The following is a 23,077-nucleotide window of genomic DNA, read 5'->3' as shown; positions in this document are numbered from 1 at the left end:
AGTAAATATCACATTAGATTTCAACCTGACCTCCAGCCCCCTGCAGCTGCAGACTTGGCACCTTGCCTGAACCAGCCCTGCAGGGTGGGTTTTTCACTGGCTATTTGAGGAGGCTGTGATATCAGCAGCTGTCTTGGTAGATTAGAAGAAACTCATTTTAAACGTGTGGTGCTAAAATGCAGTTCTTTGTAATGCAGAGTCTGTAATTTAGGACCTAAACTTTCTGAGTTTGCCTCTATTCAAGTGTTGCTCTTCCCCTTCAGTTCTGGTGGAAAGAACGCATCTGCTTTGGAGAGGGACAGAACGAACTGACCCTTGTGTATAATTTGCACGGCAGTTGGTTACACTAATAAAGCCCTTTGAGTTCTTTCAAGATGAAAAGTGCCACAGAAGTGAAAGATATTATATTACCTAACCTCTTGGTGAGCTTCATTCCAGAGAGCAGAAATGCTGAATACATTTACTGCGTGCCAAAATCCTGGTGCCACTGGGCAATCAAGGCACCAGCAAAACTTTAAAGAGTTTCCAGTTGGTGCAGCAGAGGAGGGGTCATCCTCAGAGATTTTGTTACAGTTCCCTGGTTCTTCGCCCAGCTCCTGGCCCTCACCCAGGTTAGAGTAGCCCGTAGGCACTAACTGCCCATCTTTCCCAAGGGAACATCCATCAGCTGAGAACAGCTGCAATCTGGCCACTCCTACTCCCTGTTCATTGTGTCAGGGACCACAGGAAGGGTGTTGGAGGAACCAGGTAATTTAGCTCTACATCTATGGGGAGCTTCTCCAAGCCAGGGGAATCCACAGCTAAGAGGCTGCAGCCAGAGTCAACTAAGAACAGGGCAAGAGAGAAGCTCCTTTGAAATCAGTACTGAAACAATGACATGATGACTGTCACATGTTTTGATTACTGCATCATCAGAGCACATTATTCTGAAGAGATGTTTCTAAAGAAAGAGCGGCTGCCCTACTAATGCTGAGTTACTAAAAGACAGACAAGCAAAAGACAGGTCCAGAAGCTTATTCAGTAATAGTTCAAAGGTTAAAGCTAGTAAATATCTGAACATACTAGAGCCAGTTTCCTGAGAAACAACTTCAGAATATCCCCTTTTTAAGAGACCCTGGAACTGTATCATATCAAGCAAAGCCATGTCCTAGGGCCCTGGTCACTAAGAATTTTAGCAAGAATGCAGATTTGTTTAGTTAGCCTTAAACAGGCAAGAGTTTGATCCTGAAGGGAGCTGAGCATCTGCAGCTCCTAATGGGAGCTGGCCACATTCAGCAGCTTTCAGAATCTCTCTCTCTCTTATCTGAGCACCTTCAATGTAAAATCAAGAGTGATAGCAAATTTCTAGTGGACTGCATTGAATCTCCTCCTTTTCAAGGGGTTTGTTCGGTTTTTGGACAGGTTCTATCAATGACACATTTTAATACCACCATGTTGTAAATTGCAAAGTCACACACACAATTTGATACCTACAGGACTCCCATCTGCACCAGGGGGGCCTCTGTTTCCAAAGTCACCTGGAAAACCCTGGTAACAAGAGAGAGGTAACACTGTTAGAATCACAGCACACACCGGATATTATTCTTCACATTACACTTGGAAATATGTAAGAAATGCGTACACACTAAGAAATTTGGCAAGAACAAATGACTTGCCCTTTCTTATCCAAAGCTGGGAGGTTCTAAAAGAAGCTTACAAGAGTCAGGTGCACAACCCCCATTGAATTTTTATGGGATTTGGACACCTAATTCCCATAGGATCCCTTGAAAACCCCAACCCAAATTGACCAAAGGTACTAGAAAGTAAGATGGGGGGAAAATAAACCATTTCAGCTGCAAAATTCAAAACACACTTCATTGTCTTACTCCAAAATCCCATCCAAGAAAGATTTGAGAAGATTTTTTGGATGCCATTTTAAGTTGCAAGAATATGACGTTATCATCTTACTGAGCCCTTATGAGGTCGATACTATGCAAGTGCCCATTGGAATGTTTGTTTGGGGTCTTCTGGTACCCAGCTCCGTGCCTTTACTACAAGATCACACCTCCCCCATGCCATATAGCATTTACCTAAGACTGTTTTTTAATATTTATGGATGAAGACTCAATATGACAAACGTGCATTAAAATCAATGACCAATATGAGGGACTCAGCACTGCTCAGAATTAAACCTTCATTTTCTAACCATTCTGTATGCAAAGTTATCTTTGCCAATGTAAACTAATGCATGCTTGCCTGGTTGAGTCTGCAGCTAGAGACTGAAACAATAGCACCAAATGAGGTATGAATTTCCTCATTCATATTAGCAGAGTGTTGACTTCAGAGTTTAGATATTGGGGTAGTGATGCTATGTAGTCACCAGGATGCACCTGGAATCTGATTGGACAAGTGAAATTTCAATTTTGAGCCAAAATTAGCATTGTTGTCTGGGGCTGCAGGACTCGAAGTCCTGCCTTGCTGGAACCATGATCTTTTTTGCTCCCTATTATGGATCCTATTTTACTTCCCCAGATGTTGCCCCTGGAAAGGAAACACGAATTGATTGAATTATTTTAATTCCTATTGATTTCCTATCGCTACCAAATGCTCACTAACCAACTGGAAGAGCCACATGTGGGAGAGAGTGGATTCAGTGCGGTGGTGCACAAAAGTTAATGCCCACAAGAGCAGCACAATTCTGTTGTAAACAAGAGCACAAAAAATGTAGTGATCAATGCCAATATATTAAGTTGGAGGGAAGGTGTGTAGTGGAGAACTGTGCAGAGCCCTACTAATGCTAGAACCAGTCTGATTTAACACATTTCTTAATAATCTGGAAGAGGTAGCAAAACAGCACACCAATGAAATTTGCAGATGATACTAAATTGGGAGGGGATTCCGCTTGGAAAAATGCAAGCTAATACATCCAGGAAAAAAAAATCCTAAATATAGATAGTATGAGAGTAAAATATCTTGCAAGCACCAGGGTTGTAAGAGAGGCAAGAATGATCTTGGACGTATGAGCTTGTGATACAGCTGTAAAATTCCAGCGCAATTTTGTGCTAAATTTGCCAACACATCCTAAAAGTAGGGAACATGGTATTTGAATGGACAGTTCATAGTATTTTTAGACTATACTAGAGGACACAGTTTGCTATGTTTCCCTTCCATCCTCACAGGTGTTTCGGCCAGTGGATTAACACCACTTATAGACTTACTGGCCATCCCTCCACAATTGCTCTGATCCATCCCTAACCTTCTCAGTGCATTCTCATAGGGTTTGTCTTGTTCATACTGCAACTTCTGCAACAGGATTTAGCTCAGGTAATTTAAGTTAACTACCACAATTGTAAATTCTAGTGTACTGTAGATATTCCACAATAGTTTGTTCCAGGAAATAAACATTTGTTCCTAGTCATGGTTCATCCTATGTCAGTAGTTCTCAACCTATTTACCATTGTGGGCTGCATAACAATTGTCATGTGGGTCGCATCCAGTACTACCTGTATGGCTTTGAGGATGTCACATTGACCGCAGCTGTGTGCTGACTGGGCCACAGGTTGAGAACTACTGCCCAAGGCTGAGCCCCAGGATAAGCTAGGATCCAGAACAAACCTTTGGGAGTGTTTGCACTGAGATTTACAAATATTTGTGACAGGTTTCAGAGTGGTAGCCGTGTTAGTCTGTATCAGCAAAAACAGCGAGGAGTACTTGTGGCACCTTAGAGATTAACAAATTTATTTGGGCATAAGCTTTCGTGGGCTAAAACCCACTTCATCAGATGCATGTATTTTCCACTCCATGCATCTGATGAAGTGGATTTTAGCCCACGAAAGCTTATGCCCAAATAAATTTGTTAGTCTCTAAGGTGCCACAAGTACTTCTCATTGTTTTTGCAAATATTTGTGAGTGTGCATGTTAGAATTCACAACTACACAACACACATTAACCGGAACCACCCTTCCATTCCCACGGACTGGAGGGAGCAGTTTCTTTCATCCTGCATGTAATTATTTCACAAACATTACCTTTTCTGCTCTCAGGTGTTTTACAAGGTTATAGTCTCTTTGTATAGCTGCAAGAGGAGGTTAAGATACTAACCTTTCACCTCCAGTGAGCCATGCTCAAAAGTGCCTCAGGTCACACAAACTATTAGTTTAGCCCTTTCAACCTTCCTTCCTTAGGTTGTCTAGCTCATGATTTATCAGAGCTAAATATCTTTAGTTAAGAGCTGGGAAGGGGAAAAAGGGGTGCCTAACAATGGATAAACAGGAACCACAGGCCGGGAACTGAAAGGAACCTTAACAGTTGCAGTAGGGAGGTGGGAAGTTTGCCCTGTAATTCAAAATACCTCTGGATTTCTCAGCCATGTTTTTCTTTAATCAAAACTATTAGTCTTTTACTTTGGTGTCATCATAAGAACTGGAGTTTAACTAAATAATAAGGGAAAATTACCTTGTATAACTCTTCTCTCCTCCACAACCATTGAACTAGAGTTGTTCCAGCTAGTTTTGTTTTGTCTTGTATTGTCTGGTTTGGTCTTATTTACTTATACTTTGTCTTGTACTTTTCAGTCTTGTCTTATTTTGTTCCAGTCAGTTTTCACTGTGGACAAGAATATATCCCACTCCTATTCCTCTGTGAATGTACCATTAATAGCCTATATAGTATCTTGCAATAAGTTACTAGGCTCATAATTCCTCATATTTTCATCATAATGTGAATTAATTTGATTTATTCATTCTAATTCATGTGCTGACTTTTGAATTGTAATCATTACAATGAATTAACACTGTATTTTTAACACAAATAATAAAATATCAATTATGAAAAGGAGAAAGACAGGTAATATTGAATGGACTGTTGCATAGTAGATGGTTGTTTATTACAAACAGCAAGTCAACTCAATACTTCAGCACTCCAGGGAGTAATGGGGGCCTAAATCCTGGCTCTCCTGAAGTCAATGAGAGCATTTCCAATGTCATCAGTGGGGCCAGGATTTCACCCAAGGAGTTTAAGCCCTGACAAATTACTGTCTGTGACTGCATCTGAAGTTTTAATTTGTCCGATGTTCTCCAGATCAATTCTGAAACATTCTCCATGCTCTGTAGCAGCTTTGCACATTCAAAATACACAACAAACTATTCAATGTTTTATGATTCATACATTAAAAAACTCCATTGGATGGCTATGGTGATCTCAATATTTAACATAAGTAAATGTGGAAATTCATTACTGGACATTGTATTAAAATCCATAAAAGAAGTTAAACCATTAAAGTTCCTACAACAGTGTAAACGTACCAACATCACACAGATACAATTTAATATCCTTTAGATTTCTAGTTAAATAGAGGAATGTGGCTTATTCACAACAAAATGCAGACATGCTCAACTGACCAGGCTGTATCTACCAAAAGTGAAGCCGCAACATCAAAAAGCTGTTACCACCCTGACATCACCACTGTTGCCCTCTTAACGGGCCTTCTGCTGGGAGAGCAAGAGGCCAGCTTTTCTTAGCAGCTGACACTACAGAGACGCTCCGATGGTGAAGGTGGCCAGAGGATGCACCGAATCAAGGCATCGCCAGGCAACATCCCTGTCCTGGCAAACACAGTTAACTTTTTTGGGCTGCACTGGCCTTCTAAAAGCCCACTGAGGAAGGGATGTTTGCTGCCATTTTCTGCTACCTCTTCCTTTTGTCAAAGTTTCTGCCATCAAGCTCCTGAATTTTCACTGGCTGAAGCCCTCCCAAACACAGGATGACCCTGGCCCAAGGTTTTTTTTGCATTCTGTTGCAAACTAACAAACGGCCAATTTCTCAGAAAATTCTGCTAAAGTCTGCGTGTGTTAAAGCCAAAAAATATCCCTCCAAACTGACCAGTTTTCAGCAAAAATGATTCAGGCCATTTCTAAGCAACAAACAGGCTCACCTATCAGACTGTGAAAATTGTATTCAATATCTGATCATGGTGCTCTCAAGTGACAATTGTTATTTTTTAATTTTAAGGTACAAGTTTTTCATAACATAAATAGACTGTATAGCATTTACTCCTTATGTGGTTGTTGATTCAGTAAAGGTTCATAATGTTCATTATTAAATAAGACAGACTTTGAAATTAACTTGAAAACCTATACTCTCTGGACCAAATTTTCAACTGGCCTCTGAAATTGTATCGTAAAATTTTATTTGACATAGTGCCATGTTATTAAAATATCTTTTGCTTATTCAAGGCCACCTTCTGGGAAGCCATAGTCAAAGGCTAATTTACTGTTCTTTTAAGAAAACTAGTACATTTTGGTGAGGATGTGTGCCCCAATAGATGTTAAACTTGTTAAACTCCAAATGACACCCATGAAGACACAACTTTTTAAATAGAAACTAACAGTTGGATCAAAAGTGAAATGGAGAAAGCAACGAGGCAATTTTTCCAATTACCAGGTCTCAGATTCAGACTGTAGGTAGTGATTTATATACAGAAAAAAAAGAGCAAAAGATGTTCTGGATGAGACAAAGGGGCAGATTAACCATAACCATGATATTTCCACTTTCATCATCATGAGTTTTATAACTGATGAGAGAAGAACAATTTAGGCACTATAAAAAAGAAAAAGCATTTCTAATCTAGGAAAAGAGAAAACCATCTAAAACTGAAAACAGAATAGTACTACTGTGTAAGAAATGTTTTATTAAATCAGTAATATCATCTAGCATATTGCTATAACACATCCTAGAAAACAAGAACATTCATATTTTTAATTGAAAACGGGTCTGTAGTATTTTCACACAGTTACAATGGACTAGACTAGCAGATTGTTGGTATAGTTCAAAAGGTCTGCTTTGTCAGTTTGAGTACTAGTTGTTGTAACTAATCCTATATAGTACATTCCCAATAAATGTGCTCAAAGTAGTGTATGTGAAATACCGTGCAGCATATATAACAAGACAGGTAATATAATAATACAGAAGTGGCCAGATTTCATATTACATACTTAATATGGAAAGAAATGGGACACATGCACCTTGAATACAGAATATTTTCTTTAAAACATACTGTACATCCAACTGATTTAAAATGCAGGCAATTTCAGACTCTCTAATATTTATAATAAGGAATTTGGTCAATTTAATATTTTGTTCCATTTCAAATATGCCAAAGATATTATAAATACTAATAACTATTCAGCTAGTCTGCTAATTGGTCGCATTTTGAATCCTAAAGATGATTTTCATGTCAGATGGTTTTTATAGTATATTAAATGCCATCTGGACAGTAAACAAAATGGTGGCAAGCACAATTATCTACCAGAATTTTAAAGCATTCATCACCATGGTGTCTAGAACTATGTTAAAAATTAAAAGAACTACCCTAAAACAAGCCCCTAATCTCCACCTCTCAAATTTTAGGCTGCTTTCCAAAATGAGATCATATTTGGGATTTGCCCTTCTTCCAAAAGCGATGGTGCCATGCTGGCCATTCTTTCCCCTCATTGTTATTGATGGAAAGTTTGCACAAAGATGAGTCTTGCATTTCACCCTGAATCGTAAGGCTAGGATTCATCTCTCTGACACCGGGGAATTCCACAGCCAAGATTCTTTTGGTGAGAGCATCCTGCTCCAACCTCTTGAGGTATTCACCCTGAGGCCATTGGGTTGGATTTGGGGAAAGAGGCATTCGACGGTCCTGATCCAACGAAGTACCTAGAGTTAAGTACCTACTCAGGTGCTTTGACAGATTAGGCCTTATGATAACTAAACCTTAGCTCACTGTGAAGGGCTAAGGTCTTAGAACTGATTTCAGGATCAAGAAATAGATCTGGCATTAAGTAGAAAGCCAACGGTATGTGCAGAACACTGGGCTGATGTGCTCTCATTGATCTCTGTTACTTAAACAGTGGACTGCCATGTGTTAAACTATTTGAAGACAGATCTCTACGGTCAAGAGTCCTCACTAGAGAGGGATGGGTGCAATACGTGACTAGCTGAAGATGGAAAATAAATTTCTCTCCACTTCTGCTACTTGTACAGCTAGGAGCAGTCCAGTGGGATCGAGACATCATACCACCTTGAGAACGTGAGGTCAGGTGCCTTCAGTTGAAGACAAGATTATAATTCCAGACAGTGTTTCAAAGATCCCTATCAGCATCACCTCCTTCTTACACAGATTGAGCAAGAGTCTTCTGCTTTTTTACCTTGATGCTCTTTCTTCTCAGAAAAGCTAGCACACTGCACATGGCTAATAAGGTGCCATAATACAATAGCATGTATCTGCTAGTGCAGTGGTTCTCAAAGCCAGTCCGCTGCTTGTTCAGGGAAAGCCCCTGGCGGGCCGGACCGGTTTGTTTACCTGCCGTGTCTGCAGGTTCGGCTGATCGTGGCTCCCACTGGCCGCGGTTCGCCTCTCCAGGCCTATGGGGGCTGTGGGAAGGGCGGCCAGCACATCCCTTTGCCCACGCTGCTTCCCGCAGCCCCCATTGGCCTGGAGCGGCGAACCGCAGCCAGTGGGAGCCGCAATCGGCCGAACCTGCGGACGCGGCAGGTAAACAAACCAGTCCGGGCCGCCAGGGGCTTTCCCTGAACAAGCGGCGGACCGGCTTTGAGAACCACTGTGCTAATGTACACTTTTGGGATGCACAAACTAGTACATGATTCAAATGAGAAATGAGCAGCAACAATGTAGACAAAAAACTGAACACACTATCCTGTTAGCCAATTACTTTAATAAATTTAATCTTTTTTGATTCACACATTAATCTGTAGCATTAAAAACTTAAATAAGGTTCTTGATTTTAATGAACGTGTTTCAGGAGTGTCTTTTAGTACTTTTTGTGTTATGCACTGATTAACCCAAAATTCACATGTATTGGAAGCTGGTCCATATTTCACATGGGGGTTTTGTAATAACTATGCAGCAAACACAAAAATTACATCAACAGAGCTATGAATCTCTCCTTCCACAGTATTTTACATCCAGACAGCAAAAGTCTTAAAGTACAACCATGTGGCAGAAAACAAAGAACTTGGCACGTAACAGATCATGCTACAGTTTTCTGATCTATCAGAAATACTGTAAACCTTAGGAAGGTATGCCTTGCAGATTTGTGTCTGCCCCCAGATGCAGAAATATGTTTCTATTAAGTAGGGAATATCTTTAACTTGCCAACAGTTGCTTTCTACAATTTTTTCTGCAAACATCTGAACTTATTAGAAGCTGCAACTGACTTGTATTCAGGCCAACACCTGAATCAGACTCTTCATAAAGCCTGGAATCATAAATCTGTGTTGCATTAACAATATTTTTTTAGAACTGTTTGCATTTTTCGGTGATCTTTTAACCTCATGGCAGTCACACTGATAGTTCCCATGGCTGAACTGGCCATCAGGTTAAGAATTCTTAATTTACGTTTATTTAGCAGCACCATTAAATTTACCGAACAAGTTGTCATTTTTCTGTAGTGCAAGGTATGTGCTGAAACAATAATAAAATCATTTGTGAATAAAACAACACTAACCTTTTCAGCTACTTAAAATTATATGCATACTTACATTATTCATTTAAATTAGCAGCAAAAGTAGTAACCCATATTAGTAACCTTACCAGTCTCCCCTTAAGACCCCTTTTTCCTTGCTGTCCTGGAATGCCCTGGAAAAAAAAGAAAGAAAGAAAAGAGAATCTACAATCTAAAAAATCTACAGAATCTAGATTTTTTAAAAGTAATTTAAATGACATATTATTGGCACGCACATTTGATTGCAAAAGGCAATCTAAAGATCACCACCACAAAAAGCAGACACTATACCTATTTCTTGTTATAAGGGAGTAGGGAGAATGGGACGGAGAAATGTAAATTGTGATCTCTTCACTTCAGGCATATTAGTTTAGTTATATTAATATGTCCTAGAATGTTGAGAAGGGCCTGCTTTGGCTGTTATTAAGGTCAATGGAAAAACTTTCCCTGATTTCAATAGTAGCAAAATTAGGCTCAAAATCACAGTTATCAGATTATCATGGACATTTTTGTCTTAAACACATACCAGGCAATTCAGAAAGGAGATTTTACATGGACTGAATTACTCTTAGAGGAAACTTTCACTGCTCACTTCAATGACAACAGGAACAGGCTCCCAATCTCAAAAGTTTTAGATGAAATCCAAGCTTCACTTTACAGTCAATTCAGATTTATTAACCTTGGTGCTATTTTGATTTTATTCACTAGATTCATTCTAATCAGCAGAATTTTATTATTTAATCGTATGACATTTTCACACACTCCCAGTTTTGCTGTCAGACAAGCCTTGTAATAAATCCTAATAAATCTTATTTAAGTTTTCCTTGGTCTCATTCTGGTGTATGTTATACTTCAGTGTGTTTCATTATTATAAATGTGTAAATATTCAATAAATGTTTAATTAAACCTACTCTTTCTCCTTCAGGTCCTGGCTGTCCTGCCGCCCCTGGAGGTCCAATGAAACCCTTAGAACAGATAAATAATTCTTAAATTTTTTCATTAAAAAGTTTCATCTCAAGAACAATGCTAGATACAGATTTACCACACATTTATGAACGTATAGTGGTTTGAGATTTTGGGTGAAATCCTGGCTCAGTTGAAGTCAATGGCAAAACTCCCCGTGATTTCAGTGTGGCCAGGATTTCACCCTCCAAATCCAACTGATAGTTACAATCACCCACCATTGCAGAGGTAACGTACAAATTAACCATACTAGGAAAAAAATTCCCAAATGATATGCTACTGCATCAGAAAGTGCTGATCAAAGGAATATTAAAAATAAGCTTTCAAATTTACAATATTCCCCACATGTAAATAAAAAATAAATTATTTTTGTGTGAATAAGTTTGAGTGATTTCTACTACAAAGTAATTATTTTGCAAGTTTATCTTGTCACAGCTGGATTGTATTAATTAAAAGTGACTAAGATGTCTTCTCCCTCCCTGCTTAAGTAGAAGGGGAGAATTGTCTATCCCATTAAAACCAGTGAGACAAATCATTGTAAGCATCAGTTTAATTGTAACTGCATCATGCCATGCTTTCTATTCATGTAGAGAGTGATGCTGTCTACTCTGGAGCTGGAAGTTGCAATTTCCAACTCAAGGAAACATTCCACACTAGCTCTGACTGCGCTTGTGCGCCAAAAATAGAAGTGCCGCTGCAGTGGTGCAAGTGGTGGGAGGGGCTAGCTGCCAAAAGTACATGCCTAGGATCTCAGACGAGATTATATTTGGGGCAGCTACCCTCTCCCATTCCTCGCGCCACTGTGGCTACATTGCTATTTTTAGCAAAGCTAGTGCAGGTATGTCTCCTCAAGCTGGAAATGACACCTTCCAGCTCTAGTATGATATACCATGAGAAGTAACTTCCTTATGTTGCGTTAAAATCTGAAAATCCACAGCTAAATACCACTGTGTTCAATTTTTAAAATGGTACGGAAGAAATAACTGAATTTTATTGTAGAACATAAGATCAATAGAGTAGCCAGAGTAGTAACTATTACGATAGGACACATGCTAACCACTGGCTAACAGAGAGGTCATATCCCTGTGTTTTGGTCTCAAAATATCCAATTCGCTTCCAGTTAAATGAATAAAAATAAAAAGTTAAGAAAGTGAAAACATTAAACTGAAGAAATTCTCACATGAAAATAGCATTTAGGAGGTTTTGAAGATTTTGTCTTTTGTGACTGAATTAGGAAGCAATTCTACTTTTCATCAATACAGTGGAGACCAGCAGAAGCCCCACAAAGTCTAGTTAAATAAAAAAATCATAATATGAAATACAATGAAAAGTTATAAAGGGCAGGAAATGTTTCTCACTCATAAGAGCTGTTATAATTCTCTGTTGAGCAAAACACGGGTGCAGCTTTCTTGTACTAGACAACGAGAATGTCATTAGTGATTACTCCACTGTTGGGTTTGAATGGGATACGTGCAATTCAGAATATAAGGTGACTTGAAGGAAGTCACACTTATGTCCTTGGCTAGCCCATTTCCTTCAACGTGAAACTGGCAAAGGGAGGATTGTACTGGGGGGAAAATAAGTTCCACGTACAGGGAGCTATCCTGGGAAATGTATTTTTTTAAAATTATGCTTAAAAAATCCACCCCCTAAAATGTAATAATCATTTAAATTCCTGGCTCTTAAGATTTGAAAACTAACACTATGTCCTGAGAAATTTAAACCTCCTCTCAAATCGTCAATGGTTTGTATGTGCTATATTCCATTACATTGCTTCCAAAGCTCAGTTTCATTTTCACGGCTGTGCATATGTGACAGACATGTACAAATTCAATCGCAAATTGGCATAAACAAAAGTACAATGAAGTGATTCTACACGTAGAGGCTCTGAGAACGAATGTGCAAAGGCAGGAGCAGCATCTAATTATTGAAAAAAAATCAGTGTTTTCACATCTATCTCTACAGTCCTTTGAATTTAATGAAATATCTTAACTCATTTTTTGAGGATCTTAGGAAGGACAATACTCTTCTTGGTACCCCACACATTAGGGAAAAATGCAGCTCTCTTTTCTTTCCCTGCATTGTCTTAAAACCCTTAAATAAGCAGGATGCAGAGCTATCATAGGAGTGCGTTCTAACCTTAAGAGCTCAAATTATATTGACATAACTGCGTAAGTCAATGGCACAAAAACATGTTTCTGGGTCAACATTACAGGCAACATCTGACAGAAAGGATTATGTAGGAGACACCCTTTTGAAACATGACAGTCTGAGACTGCTCCAAAAATAACTCATACTAACAATGACAGTCATATGTGTGGGCAAAAATAATAACGAGCTTGTGGGCCACTTAGCGGAAAAGATTGTGATCACCTTTGTCTTATATAACAGGAGAAGGAGTTGGCTACAGGTTTATGGAGAACTTTGGGGCAAGAAAAAAAGGAACAAATGTCTCAGGGTTGAGAGCCATGTGGGTGCAATATCTTTGGGACACAAGATCCTTACAAGCAGAGGAATCACCTCTCCCATCCTATAATGAAAACTGAATTTAAGAAGAACAAAGCTTAGACATTTCAAAAAGCTGTTGCAGATGAAGGCTTTAAATATCTGCAATAAAAGACACAAGTGCACAGATTCAGCAACATGATGGAGAAGTTGTAACAGAAGCTTGACAGCATCATAAGGTACACAGTGTACTTCACAGGAACCTGTATGATAATGGAGTTGAGTAAGGATGAGGGTGGAATCAAAAACCTGAGAAATTTCTAGCATAAAGCAATTACAAATCTCAGGTTGGAATACACAGTTAACATCATATTCACATGTGATCCAAGTCTGATGATCTGTTGAGGGCAGTGATCTCGAAAGAAATAAAATCTGATCTTTTTACATCTATAGGTGTGTATGTGTGAAAAGTAAAAACGTTTTTTCCCTTTTCTCCGTGAAACGTTACTCAAAAACAATCCAAGCAAAGCTTAAATTTTTAAAGGGCTCAGATTTGTACCTCTGGTCTTGGCTACAAAAGATATCAACTGAAATATTTTAGGATCTAGCAGAAGGTGACTCTCATATTCTTTATGTGACAAGATTGTTTCCTTCCATCAACCTCTGTCACAGTTGAAGATTACAAATGCCAGATCTGCCTTCACTCCTGACAGCTTCTACTACAGAAATAATGCTCCAGGCAGGAAACAGCCTCTTCCCCTCCACTCCCCTCCTTCGCTCCCCCCACACTCTCATAGGGTTCTTTTTCTTTCTCTTCATGTCCGTATATGTTCCAAGTGAAGGAAGAGCAGCAAGATGAGATTATTCTGTACTGCTTGTAAGCATGAAAAAGAAATAAATCCTCAAATTTTTAATGAAATAGAGTTTGTCATTAACCAATTCTGCAATAGACAGAGTGATTCAGTGGCTGTGCAACTGGCAATTCAATGAAATCTCTCAAGCATACTATATGTATAAAAATACAGTCATGCATGCCGTAATGCTTACAAATGTTACTTACTCTTACACCTTTAGGACCTGGGTTACCTTCTGGTCCAGCTAAACCCTAGTATAAAAAGACACGACTTTTACTTCATTTAAAATAAATGGAAATACTAGATTTAAAAGAATTATCACAATAATTGTTAATTTCCAAACTGGCAATGCACTTTTCATGATGGGTGCTATGTGAACCTCTAGACAGAGACTGCAACTTCCTTTATATTAAAGTTATTTCTTTTTGTAAAGTTCTTCCCAATCCAGTTGAAACCTTCTACCCAATTGTGAACTTGACATTAAAAATAACTTCATGGAACTTTTCATAAACTGTTATATTGGAATGCAGTTCCAGTCATTTTCTAGCCAACATTAGAACAATAAGTTTATTTCAAAGCATTTTGTATTTTTAAATGTTGGCATGTTGTCATCCAGTCACTATATAAACTATTTACTAATGCTTTTTAATATATAGCCACTGTAAAATTGGTCTAGTAAAATGCTGAAATAGTTTAGAGAGCATGGGTCAAATTCAGCCCCTCAAGCAGGAATGACTCCATTGAAGTCAGTTGACAAATACAAGGACTGAATTTGGCTCATGTAATTTAAATGTGAGGAAAAGTGACTGACCTTTCATCTTAATGCACCAACAGCATATATTGAACTATCTATCTGTCCCAGGTATATAAAAATCAATATTACAAATGGCTTGCATTGATAGCAATTTGATGTTTTCATTGGTTCTCTCTCTCAATGAACTGAATGGAAAAAGCCCTTTAACATATTCTTTCCCCACATAAAAGTTAAAGAAATAGTTTCAGCCGTAAAAAAAAGAAGTGTAGGCAAATAAGCAGGAACGGTACTAGAGCAGAATGCTTCCTGTTTCTTCTGAACATTAAATACTAAAAGGTTGAAACAGACAGAGAGCAATTTGGTAACAAGGTATGTATGCACTAGAGGGACACAGAATAACCGTGTCTAACCCATTCAGAGCCCAGTACTGAGGGCACAATGTGCCAGATATCTTCCGTGAATGGTGCCTCTGAAAGGAGGCTTGTTTTAAGTATTAGCGATACAATGTCAGCCAACGCAGTGATGTCATCAGCAGTGCCAGCAGATTTAGATATGGTTCTTTCAGAAGCGACATCATTAATGCTACATGATGGCAGACAATCCTTTTGAGGTAGATCAGTTTGTCAAAACACTCCTTGCCAACGGACAGACCATGTACACTAGGCATCACTTTGAAAATTAACCCCAAAGAGAGGAAGGGAAACATATTTTAAACCAATGTATAGTACTGAACAGGTGCTTATAATAGGAAAACATATAATTCTATTGTATAGTTACTGCACCTGCCTGCCAGGGTAACCAAGTGAACCAGCATTGCCAGCCATTCCTGGAATTCCCTAAATTGAAAGCAAAAAAAATAATCAGGTTTTGTGTATTTTTACCTGTTGATATCATGAAAGAGCTTTTTCCTAATGCAAGACTGTTTCTTGTGTAAGTTGCATAGGAAGCCCATAAAACCCACTCCTTATACATAATTAAAATCGGCATGATTACTTCCTTAGCAATGGAGCACACATTGCAAAAGCATCTAGGTTGGGGGAGGGAGAGGGAGGGAATTAGTCCAAAATGAAGTGAAGTACAAGGAAAAAAACCACTGATTCATGATGGAAAACTCTTAGACAATGTTTGGCAAAATCAGATATGCACAACGGGAGATGCCCTCAAGGGACAGGTATTTATGGTGCAGATAACCCAAGCTGACACTGATCTTGGCCGTATTATTAAAATTTTTACTTTTATGGAACAAATGTAAGAAGAATCGGAATGTCCCTGTATATCTGAATTTCCTTATATTGGTCTCAATGTGGGTATGCTAGGATAAGGTTAGAGTAACAGTGGATTAATAATGGGTACAGTAAACTCTTCCTTTTCCCCCTCTTCCTTCTCTAATCAAATCCAAAAGTGTTTTCCCCCCTAATAATTCTGTGTATTTGATTGTTTATTTTAAGAAAATTCTGCTTTTCTGAAATGGGTAAGTTCTTGGGTGCCAGGTGGTAAAGTTCATTGTTGAAGAACTGGACACCTGTTTGGTGAGCAACCTTTACTCAAGCAAGGTCCAGAACTAGACGAGATGTGATGAAGATAGTTAGGATGGGAGTGCACTTCATTAGCTGAGTGGTGACACTTAAACTGTATCTGATCCTGTTAGTCCTTCAATTTAGGGAATAGTAAGATCACTAAAAAATTTCAAACAAATGAACCAGTCCAAGGCATTGTCAACAGAAAGACAGGTTCTCTGATATCAACAATTTCCCAGTCATTATATCACATTACAGAGAATAAGAAACCTCTGAAACATTTAAAATGTCTTTCATAAATAAAAATGAATAATTAACAATAAACCAGGAGTTACCATCTTGACCCATTGTTGATAGTCAGATATAGTATATAAAAGCACAAGAAAGGCAGGAGACTCTCACAATATCTGCAAGGTACATTGTGTTATTTATTTTGGATAGAAAATATATCATCATCATCGTATAAAATAAATTAATCTGAAATTAACCAAAACATTTAAACATACGGCAAAACTTACCTTCCAACCTCTTCCAAAGTCTCCTGCCTCTTTTATGCTTTCATATGCTGAACTGCCCTTCCTGTATCTCATACTATGTCATCATGCTGGACTTCCTGCTGGGAAGTATCAGTAAAATGACAGCTCTCATTGCAAGACAACAGCATCATTCACGGTTATAAAGTCACTGAAATACCCACAGCTATGTAAAGAAAGTCCTTAAAATGTGTCTACATGCTTCTGTAGACCCTAATACTGCAGAGGGATCAGCACGCTTAAACAATGGGACTCCATAATGGAGTAATGGTCAAGGTATGCAGGACTGGGGCCTAATTTAGTAAATATTTACTTAGTTACCAAAGGTGTCACAACTGCTGCCGTTTCCCTTGAATAAAGACTATTTAATTTCATTTTAATGCACAGAGTAGGAAATGGTTAACTTCGAAACACGATTTCATTAGGCATCTATTTAGTTAAAACAAACAATTATCTATTCATGTAGCCAAATCTTCCTCACTTAGACCCTGATCCTGCAGGCACATATACAAGGTGAATAGTCCCACTGACCAGTTCAATGGGATTACGCTGCACAAATGTACTCAGATGTGTAGACCAGGGTATGCTCAAATGTGAGTTTGCAGGGTAGGGACCTTACAATGTATGCAATTATCTATTCACGTGAGTAAATGAGTATAATTTGGCTCACTTTTGGTTGTATAAATTCAGGGGCGGCACCAGCCTTTTCCCGGTGTGGGTGGCTGAGGTGGGCTAAACAGAAAATTGGGGGAGGTCGGCTGTGCAGAACTGCAGAAGAAAGGGCGGCAATGCCATACCAGGCCACCCTTACTTCTGTGCTGCTGCTAGCTGTGGCAGTGCCTTCAGAGCTGGGTACCTGCCAGCAGCCACCGCCCTCCAGCCGCCCAGGTCTGAAGACAGCACCGCCGTCAGCTGCAGCGGAGAAATAAGGGTGGCAATGCCATATCATGCCGTCGTTATGTCTGCATAACGTTTGACCTTTGCACTGGGAGGGTGGCTGTGGTAAGGCTATGGTAAATTTTGGGGTGGCTATCGCCCCCACAACCCCCACCCCCCAGCACCACCCCTGTATAAATTAGCCTAAGATAGTAAAAAAATAACTGTTGCGGGAAAGTATAGGCAGATTAAACTGTTTTTTCCTCAAATGTATTGAAAGGTAGCACAAACTCACATTGAGACTGAGGCTTTAATTTGCTTTACTGCTTCAAAATACTTAATTCATGCCACCCATAATTGAAAATGCATTGTTCTTAACTCCCTGGATTCCATGTTATGAAATGAAAGCCTCTGTCCCTTTTCAAAATCTAGCCTTGATATTTCAAAAATCCTTTTAGATCCACACACCTAAAAAGTTACTTACAATGACATGGTCAAATCTATCTTCAGAGTTCTTGTTTATCTGGGTTATTTTTCCCTTAAACACACAAGTTTCATTATTTGCAATGCCCTATGTGAAATCTGAAAACAAGAGGGGATCACGCACACAGAATCCGAGCCCAGGGATGACTCTCCACACCTGAATCTGCCCATCCTAAACAAAGGGGTCAACTGTACCCTGCCTCCACCAGCCATCCAGAGCATCCTTCATTGGGTGGGGAAACCATTACTGGGGATGTGTCCTTGCTGGTGCTGGAAAAGACATGCATCAGCCGCCCAAACACCTTGGAGAATCCACTAAAGAAGAGATATAAAGAGGCTGCAATAGCTTCGCCATATTTCCCGTGACCTGTATGAACCCACCTCATTGGGGATTCCATGGGTAGCCATTGGTAAATGAAGCCCTGGCATTTCAATTTTGCAATGCCAGGGAGCTGGGCATCTAGGCCTGGCCTCCAGGACTGGTGTTCATGGCAGTATCAGCCAATCTAGACTAACCTCTGTCTCGGGAAACTCACGTAGTTTTCCTGACCCAATACCCACTCCTGCAGTTTTTCCATTAGAGAAGCTGATTTGGCCCAACATTTCTGGACTGCAGGGCCCTTAGGAGGTCCATTCTTGATGTCAACCAGGAAGAAAACCAAAAGGTGCCACTGGCCAAAAATACTGAAAGAGAAGAAAATCATAGCACAGGTGCTGGAGGAAGTGAAGCCCCTTGGGATTCTCCAATGATCAGCTCCTCCTCAAAAGCCACTACTAAGATTTGGAATGAGAAGGAGGTAAGAAGTTAGAATGTCACCATATTTCCCTCCACTCCTGTCACTCTCCTTAGCTAATTTTATGTTTAAACAAACCAAGTCCATAGGGAAGGCTTAGAGATTGTCCAACCTTTCCACCCATTGTCATGTGGGAGTCACACTAATGCAAGATCAGGACTTCCTCCATGAGCTACATGCAGCTGGTGTGAGTGAGGAAGAATAATCCCAGGCATCACAAGTCATGAATGTGGGAAGCAAAAGTTATTTTGCATAAGTGCCGTGCCTCCAAGTCGGTTCTGTTTTCCATGATTTCTTTCATCCTCTTGGCATATATGGCATATATGGTTGATTATTCCCTGAATGGGCTGGTCTGCCATGGAACCAGGATCCAGGGTCTCCTAAAGCTTGAAACAATTCAGAGGGCTGTGGATATTTTTGGCTGAATCAGGTCTCAAAAATTCCAAGTGCAAATCAAGACAAAAAGACCCAAAGAGCAACAAATCATTTTAATTTACTCTTTGTTCTTTTTAAAAACCTTGCTTGCACTCCCAGTTGTGCTTCACTCTCAAGTAATTCCACATTTGATATATTTACAGTAACTTTTTTCTTTGTTTAGAGGTTTATGGAAATTCCAGCCAACAAGTGGATACTTTGAACTTCACAAAGTCTGTTGCTACTGACATGCAAAATGACTATCATTGTCCTGACTCTTTCCAGGCCATCCTCTACAATTACGTTTCTCCTTGTCACAGTCCTTAAAATAGGAGCAGTCAGAACAGGCTGTGGAACAAAAGTATTTTCCCAAATTTTTATAAATGAGTTTTAAATATTTCCAAAATAATATAACAGATTATGAATAATAATTATTTATAACAATAGTATGGATATGTTGAGATGAGGTCAGACGGTCTTCAGTACTGCTGGGCAGACAGTAATTTCACATTGAGGTCTAATGTATCAGATTATATTCAAGAGAATTCACACACTTGCATATTTAGTGCCAAAATTATTCCTCTGATGTCAATCTCTCTCACACACACACACAGAGTTACCCTCTTGTTTTCATTACTCGTTAATCACTTTTCACCAGCTCCTTCCTTGGTTCTCAGGTCCTGCAGTTAACAATGCTGTTCTTCTGAACAACTCTGATAATTAATTCTCTTGCAGAAAGATGCCAGAGGCCAAGGGACTGAACTATAACGACTGCCCTCACTTCATTTGGTTTCTTGGAGTAGAGCTCAGTTAAAGTTTTGAACAGGTAAAATCTATTTTTTTACTTTTTGTTTTTGACTTCTCCTTTGGTCACTACTATCATTAGGTCATGATTATTCATTCAGCATTGACAGTGCATTCAGTACTGTATACAACAGAGAAAAACTTGACTCCTGTTCCAAGGTTATTACAGTTGACAGCCATAGCCCCTTATCTTTAGGGAGGAGTAACAAGTATCTACCTCTGAAACTCACATGAAGGATACTTGAAGAAAGCAACACACAGTCCCTTCCCATCTCCCCATCCAGAAATTAAGCATGCATTGTCAAGTCTCAGTCAGTAAGGTTTTGAAAGAGACTGAATTGCCTCCTAAAACATTACACAACACATTTCTGCCATGCCACCAGACTAGTTGGAGAAAACAAGTTTGTTTATTATGTTTTATCTAGGCCCTTAAACCATACCCATCTCCATGGCAACTAAGTACCTGATCAAGAATGAAATCTATTGAGTATTTCTTCAACCAGTCAGCAATTGAAAGAAATTATTTGATATACACATTTAAAGTCATTATCCTTAATTGTACTTAACATGCTTTGTACAATGTGTATCAACTGTTACAGTGCCTTCACCACTCACTTGCTCGCCTTGTGGACCTGGTGGCCCTGGATAGCCTTTGGGACCCTGCAGGTAGAAGAGATAAACAGGTGCTGTAATGAATACATTCAGATATGCAAGATGCAGCTTTGGGGGTCTTGATTTCCCCCTCCCCGCTTTATATTTTTCTTCAGCAAAGAACAATTTTGCAATCTCTCTTTCCCTGTGACATCCACATGGCTTAATTTCAGTAGCTGATGCGGGAGGAGGGAGAAAGAGAAACTTACCTTAGCATAGATGATTTCTAGCTATGCCTGCTAAACTTGCACCAGTAGTGCCAGATTTGTGTAAGCTTAAATAACACGTAGACAAAATGCCTTTAGCAACAATCAGCTTGTAATTATTGCAAAGCTGGATTTAGTCCAGACTGTTTCCCCATTCCAAATCCTTGTCATAACACTATCTCTGAATGAGCCAGTTCAACAGAGTTAAGCATAACAAGAAGGTCATTGCAAAGAGCGCCAAGAAGCTCTCTAGGAAAAGATAACTGTAAGAAAACAAAAGATTTCTCTTATATGGACTTAATTTTTTTTTAATACTTCGTATTATGATGATAGTTTTGCACAAGTAAATGAAACTACCATCTTCCTGACACTAAAGAAAGTCTTCCAGATTATCCTGGAATCTTTAAATCATCAAAGTTTACCATTTCCCCTCTTTATATTGAGCATTATGATGATGATGGTTTGCCTGTACAGATGGTGGGTGAAATCCTGGCCCTGTCGAAGTCAAGAGGAGTTCTGTCCATGATTTCAATAGGGCCAAGATTTCATCTGATGCCTCAAGTTTCGGTTTGGTTTCTACACCATGCCAAGAGCTTTGCTACAACAAACTAAACGGCATTACCTAACATGAAATTATAAAAGAGGAGTAATTTTGTTCAGTAATAGTTTTAAATAATGAAAAAGAATCATATCTGTTAAGCTTCAAACTTTGCAATTTTAGCATTATACACTTGCTTGGGAAATAACGTTAGTCCCAAGGACATGTGCTCATTAAAAAACCTAGAGGCTCCATTTTCTCCAAACCAGTGTTGCAGGTATTCCCTTACATCTTGCTAAACACTCACACAGCATTGCTAACTTGCTTTAAAGTTTAGATATTACAGTAAAGCAGACGCAAACAACAATCATCTGCAAATCACAAGCTGCAGAGCGTATTTCAACCATACATCTGAGTGTGTCTACACAGTCCACAGAAGCAAGCCTCCCAGCCCAAGTCAACAGACTCAGGTTAATGGGGCTCATGCTAGTGCTCTAAAGATAGCTGTATAGACAGAGCTTTGAAGTTGCACTTCCACCCCCTTTCCAGGCCTCAGAGCCCAAGGGCTTGTTTTCACTGTGGGGGTAAGTTGACCTAAGTTACACTACTTCAGTTATGTGAATAACGTAGCTGGAGTCAACGTAGCTACGGTCGACTTATCCTGGTGTCTTCATTGCGCTGTGTTGACAGGAGACACTCTGGTCGATTTCCCTAAATCTTCTTGGGGAACTGGAATACCGGGGTTGACCGGAGAGTGCTCTGCCATTGATTTAGTGGGTCTTCACTAGACCCACTAAATTTATCCCTGCTGCATCAATTGCAGCAGCGTTGATCTCCCCACAGTGAAGACCAACCCTGAGCTCCAGCCGGACCCGGCTGCAACTTCAAAAGTGGCAAAAAATAGTCTACACAGCTATTTTTAGAGCACTAGCATGAGACCCACTAGTCTGTGGCATAGGTATGGGAGAGCGGGTCTTGAACAAACGGGCTGAGAGGGACTGCCTAATTAACATGCCAAGGCATGCCTTAGAAATGCTGTTGGTAAGATCATTAAATAAAGACAAAAGCATGATTAATGACTGCAATGCAAACCTGGAGGGCAAAGCAGTAACACTTTCTTAGGAATTATGTGTAAAATTTTCAAAAGCACCTTAAAAGGACATAAGTTATTTAGGAGCCAAAGTCCCACTGATAGACTTTCAGAGGGATTTGGGTCCTAAGTGGTTTAAGCATTTTTGAGAACAACCCTACATCTGGGTTTTAAAGGATCTTTTAGAATAGGTGCTTACAGAGGAAATGTTCAAATGTTTTAATATCTGGACCAGGAAAAAAGGGAACTACGTTTGTTTTGAGCTAAAAGGAAAGTATGTGTAAAAAGAAAAGCTAATAATATCTGTAGGTTGATTGGAGGATAAGATACTCCCCAAATTCTAATGAAGACGCTCACATTTGGACTTCAAAGGCAAAAACAGAAATGGAAGGGCTTGAGCTCCTGCTTACACCAGCACACCCACTTTGTGGGCATGTTATTGGCACTCAGAGTGACAAGAGTGCTTTGGTCTCTGAGAGAGAAAGGACTCTACTGCCTAATGGAGTAACGTAGCCTCTACTTCGTAAGGGGCCATGTGTAAGGGGCTGTTATTTACTATATGTTTGTACAGTGCCTAGCACAATGGAGCCTCAACCTTGCTAAGGCCTCTTCTTAACATTATATCAATATAAATACTAAACAACAACAACATTGGGAGCCCAGCAGT

The 23,077-nt window shown here is 39.5% G+C and overlaps 1 protein-coding gene across 2 annotated transcripts in view; it reads right to left on the bottom strand.

The window, feature by feature from the left end:
• COL24A1 (collagen type XXIV alpha 1 chain) overlaps positions 1-23,077 on the bottom strand; it is a 235,788-nt gene that overhangs the window by 148,850 nt on the left and 63,861 nt on the right. For both annotated transcript variants that reach the window (XM_037906297.2, XM_043552998.1), the window contains exons 8-13: positions 20,541-20,585; positions 15,287-15,340; positions 13,957-14,001; positions 10,400-10,453; positions 9,578-9,622; positions 1,474-1,527 (exon numbers count right to left, since the gene is read on the bottom strand). In XM_037906297.2, coding sequence (XP_037762225.1) covers positions 1,474-1,527; positions 9,578-9,622; positions 10,400-10,453; positions 13,957-14,001; positions 15,287-15,340; positions 20,541-20,585 — 297 coding nt within the window. The remainder of the gene's footprint in view (positions 1-1,473; positions 1,528-9,577; positions 9,623-10,399; positions 10,454-13,956; positions 14,002-15,286; positions 15,341-20,540; positions 20,586-23,077) is intronic.

Source organism: Chelonia mydas, chromosome 8 (assembly GCF_015237465.2).
Source record: "Chelonia mydas isolate rCheMyd1 chromosome 8, rCheMyd1.pri.v2, whole genome shotgun sequence".
Lineage (NCBI taxonomy): Eukaryota > Metazoa > Chordata > Testudines > Cheloniidae > Chelonia > Chelonia mydas.
The sequence above is the reverse complement of the archived record's forward strand: the minus strand, read 5'-3'. Positions and strand labels throughout refer to the sequence as shown.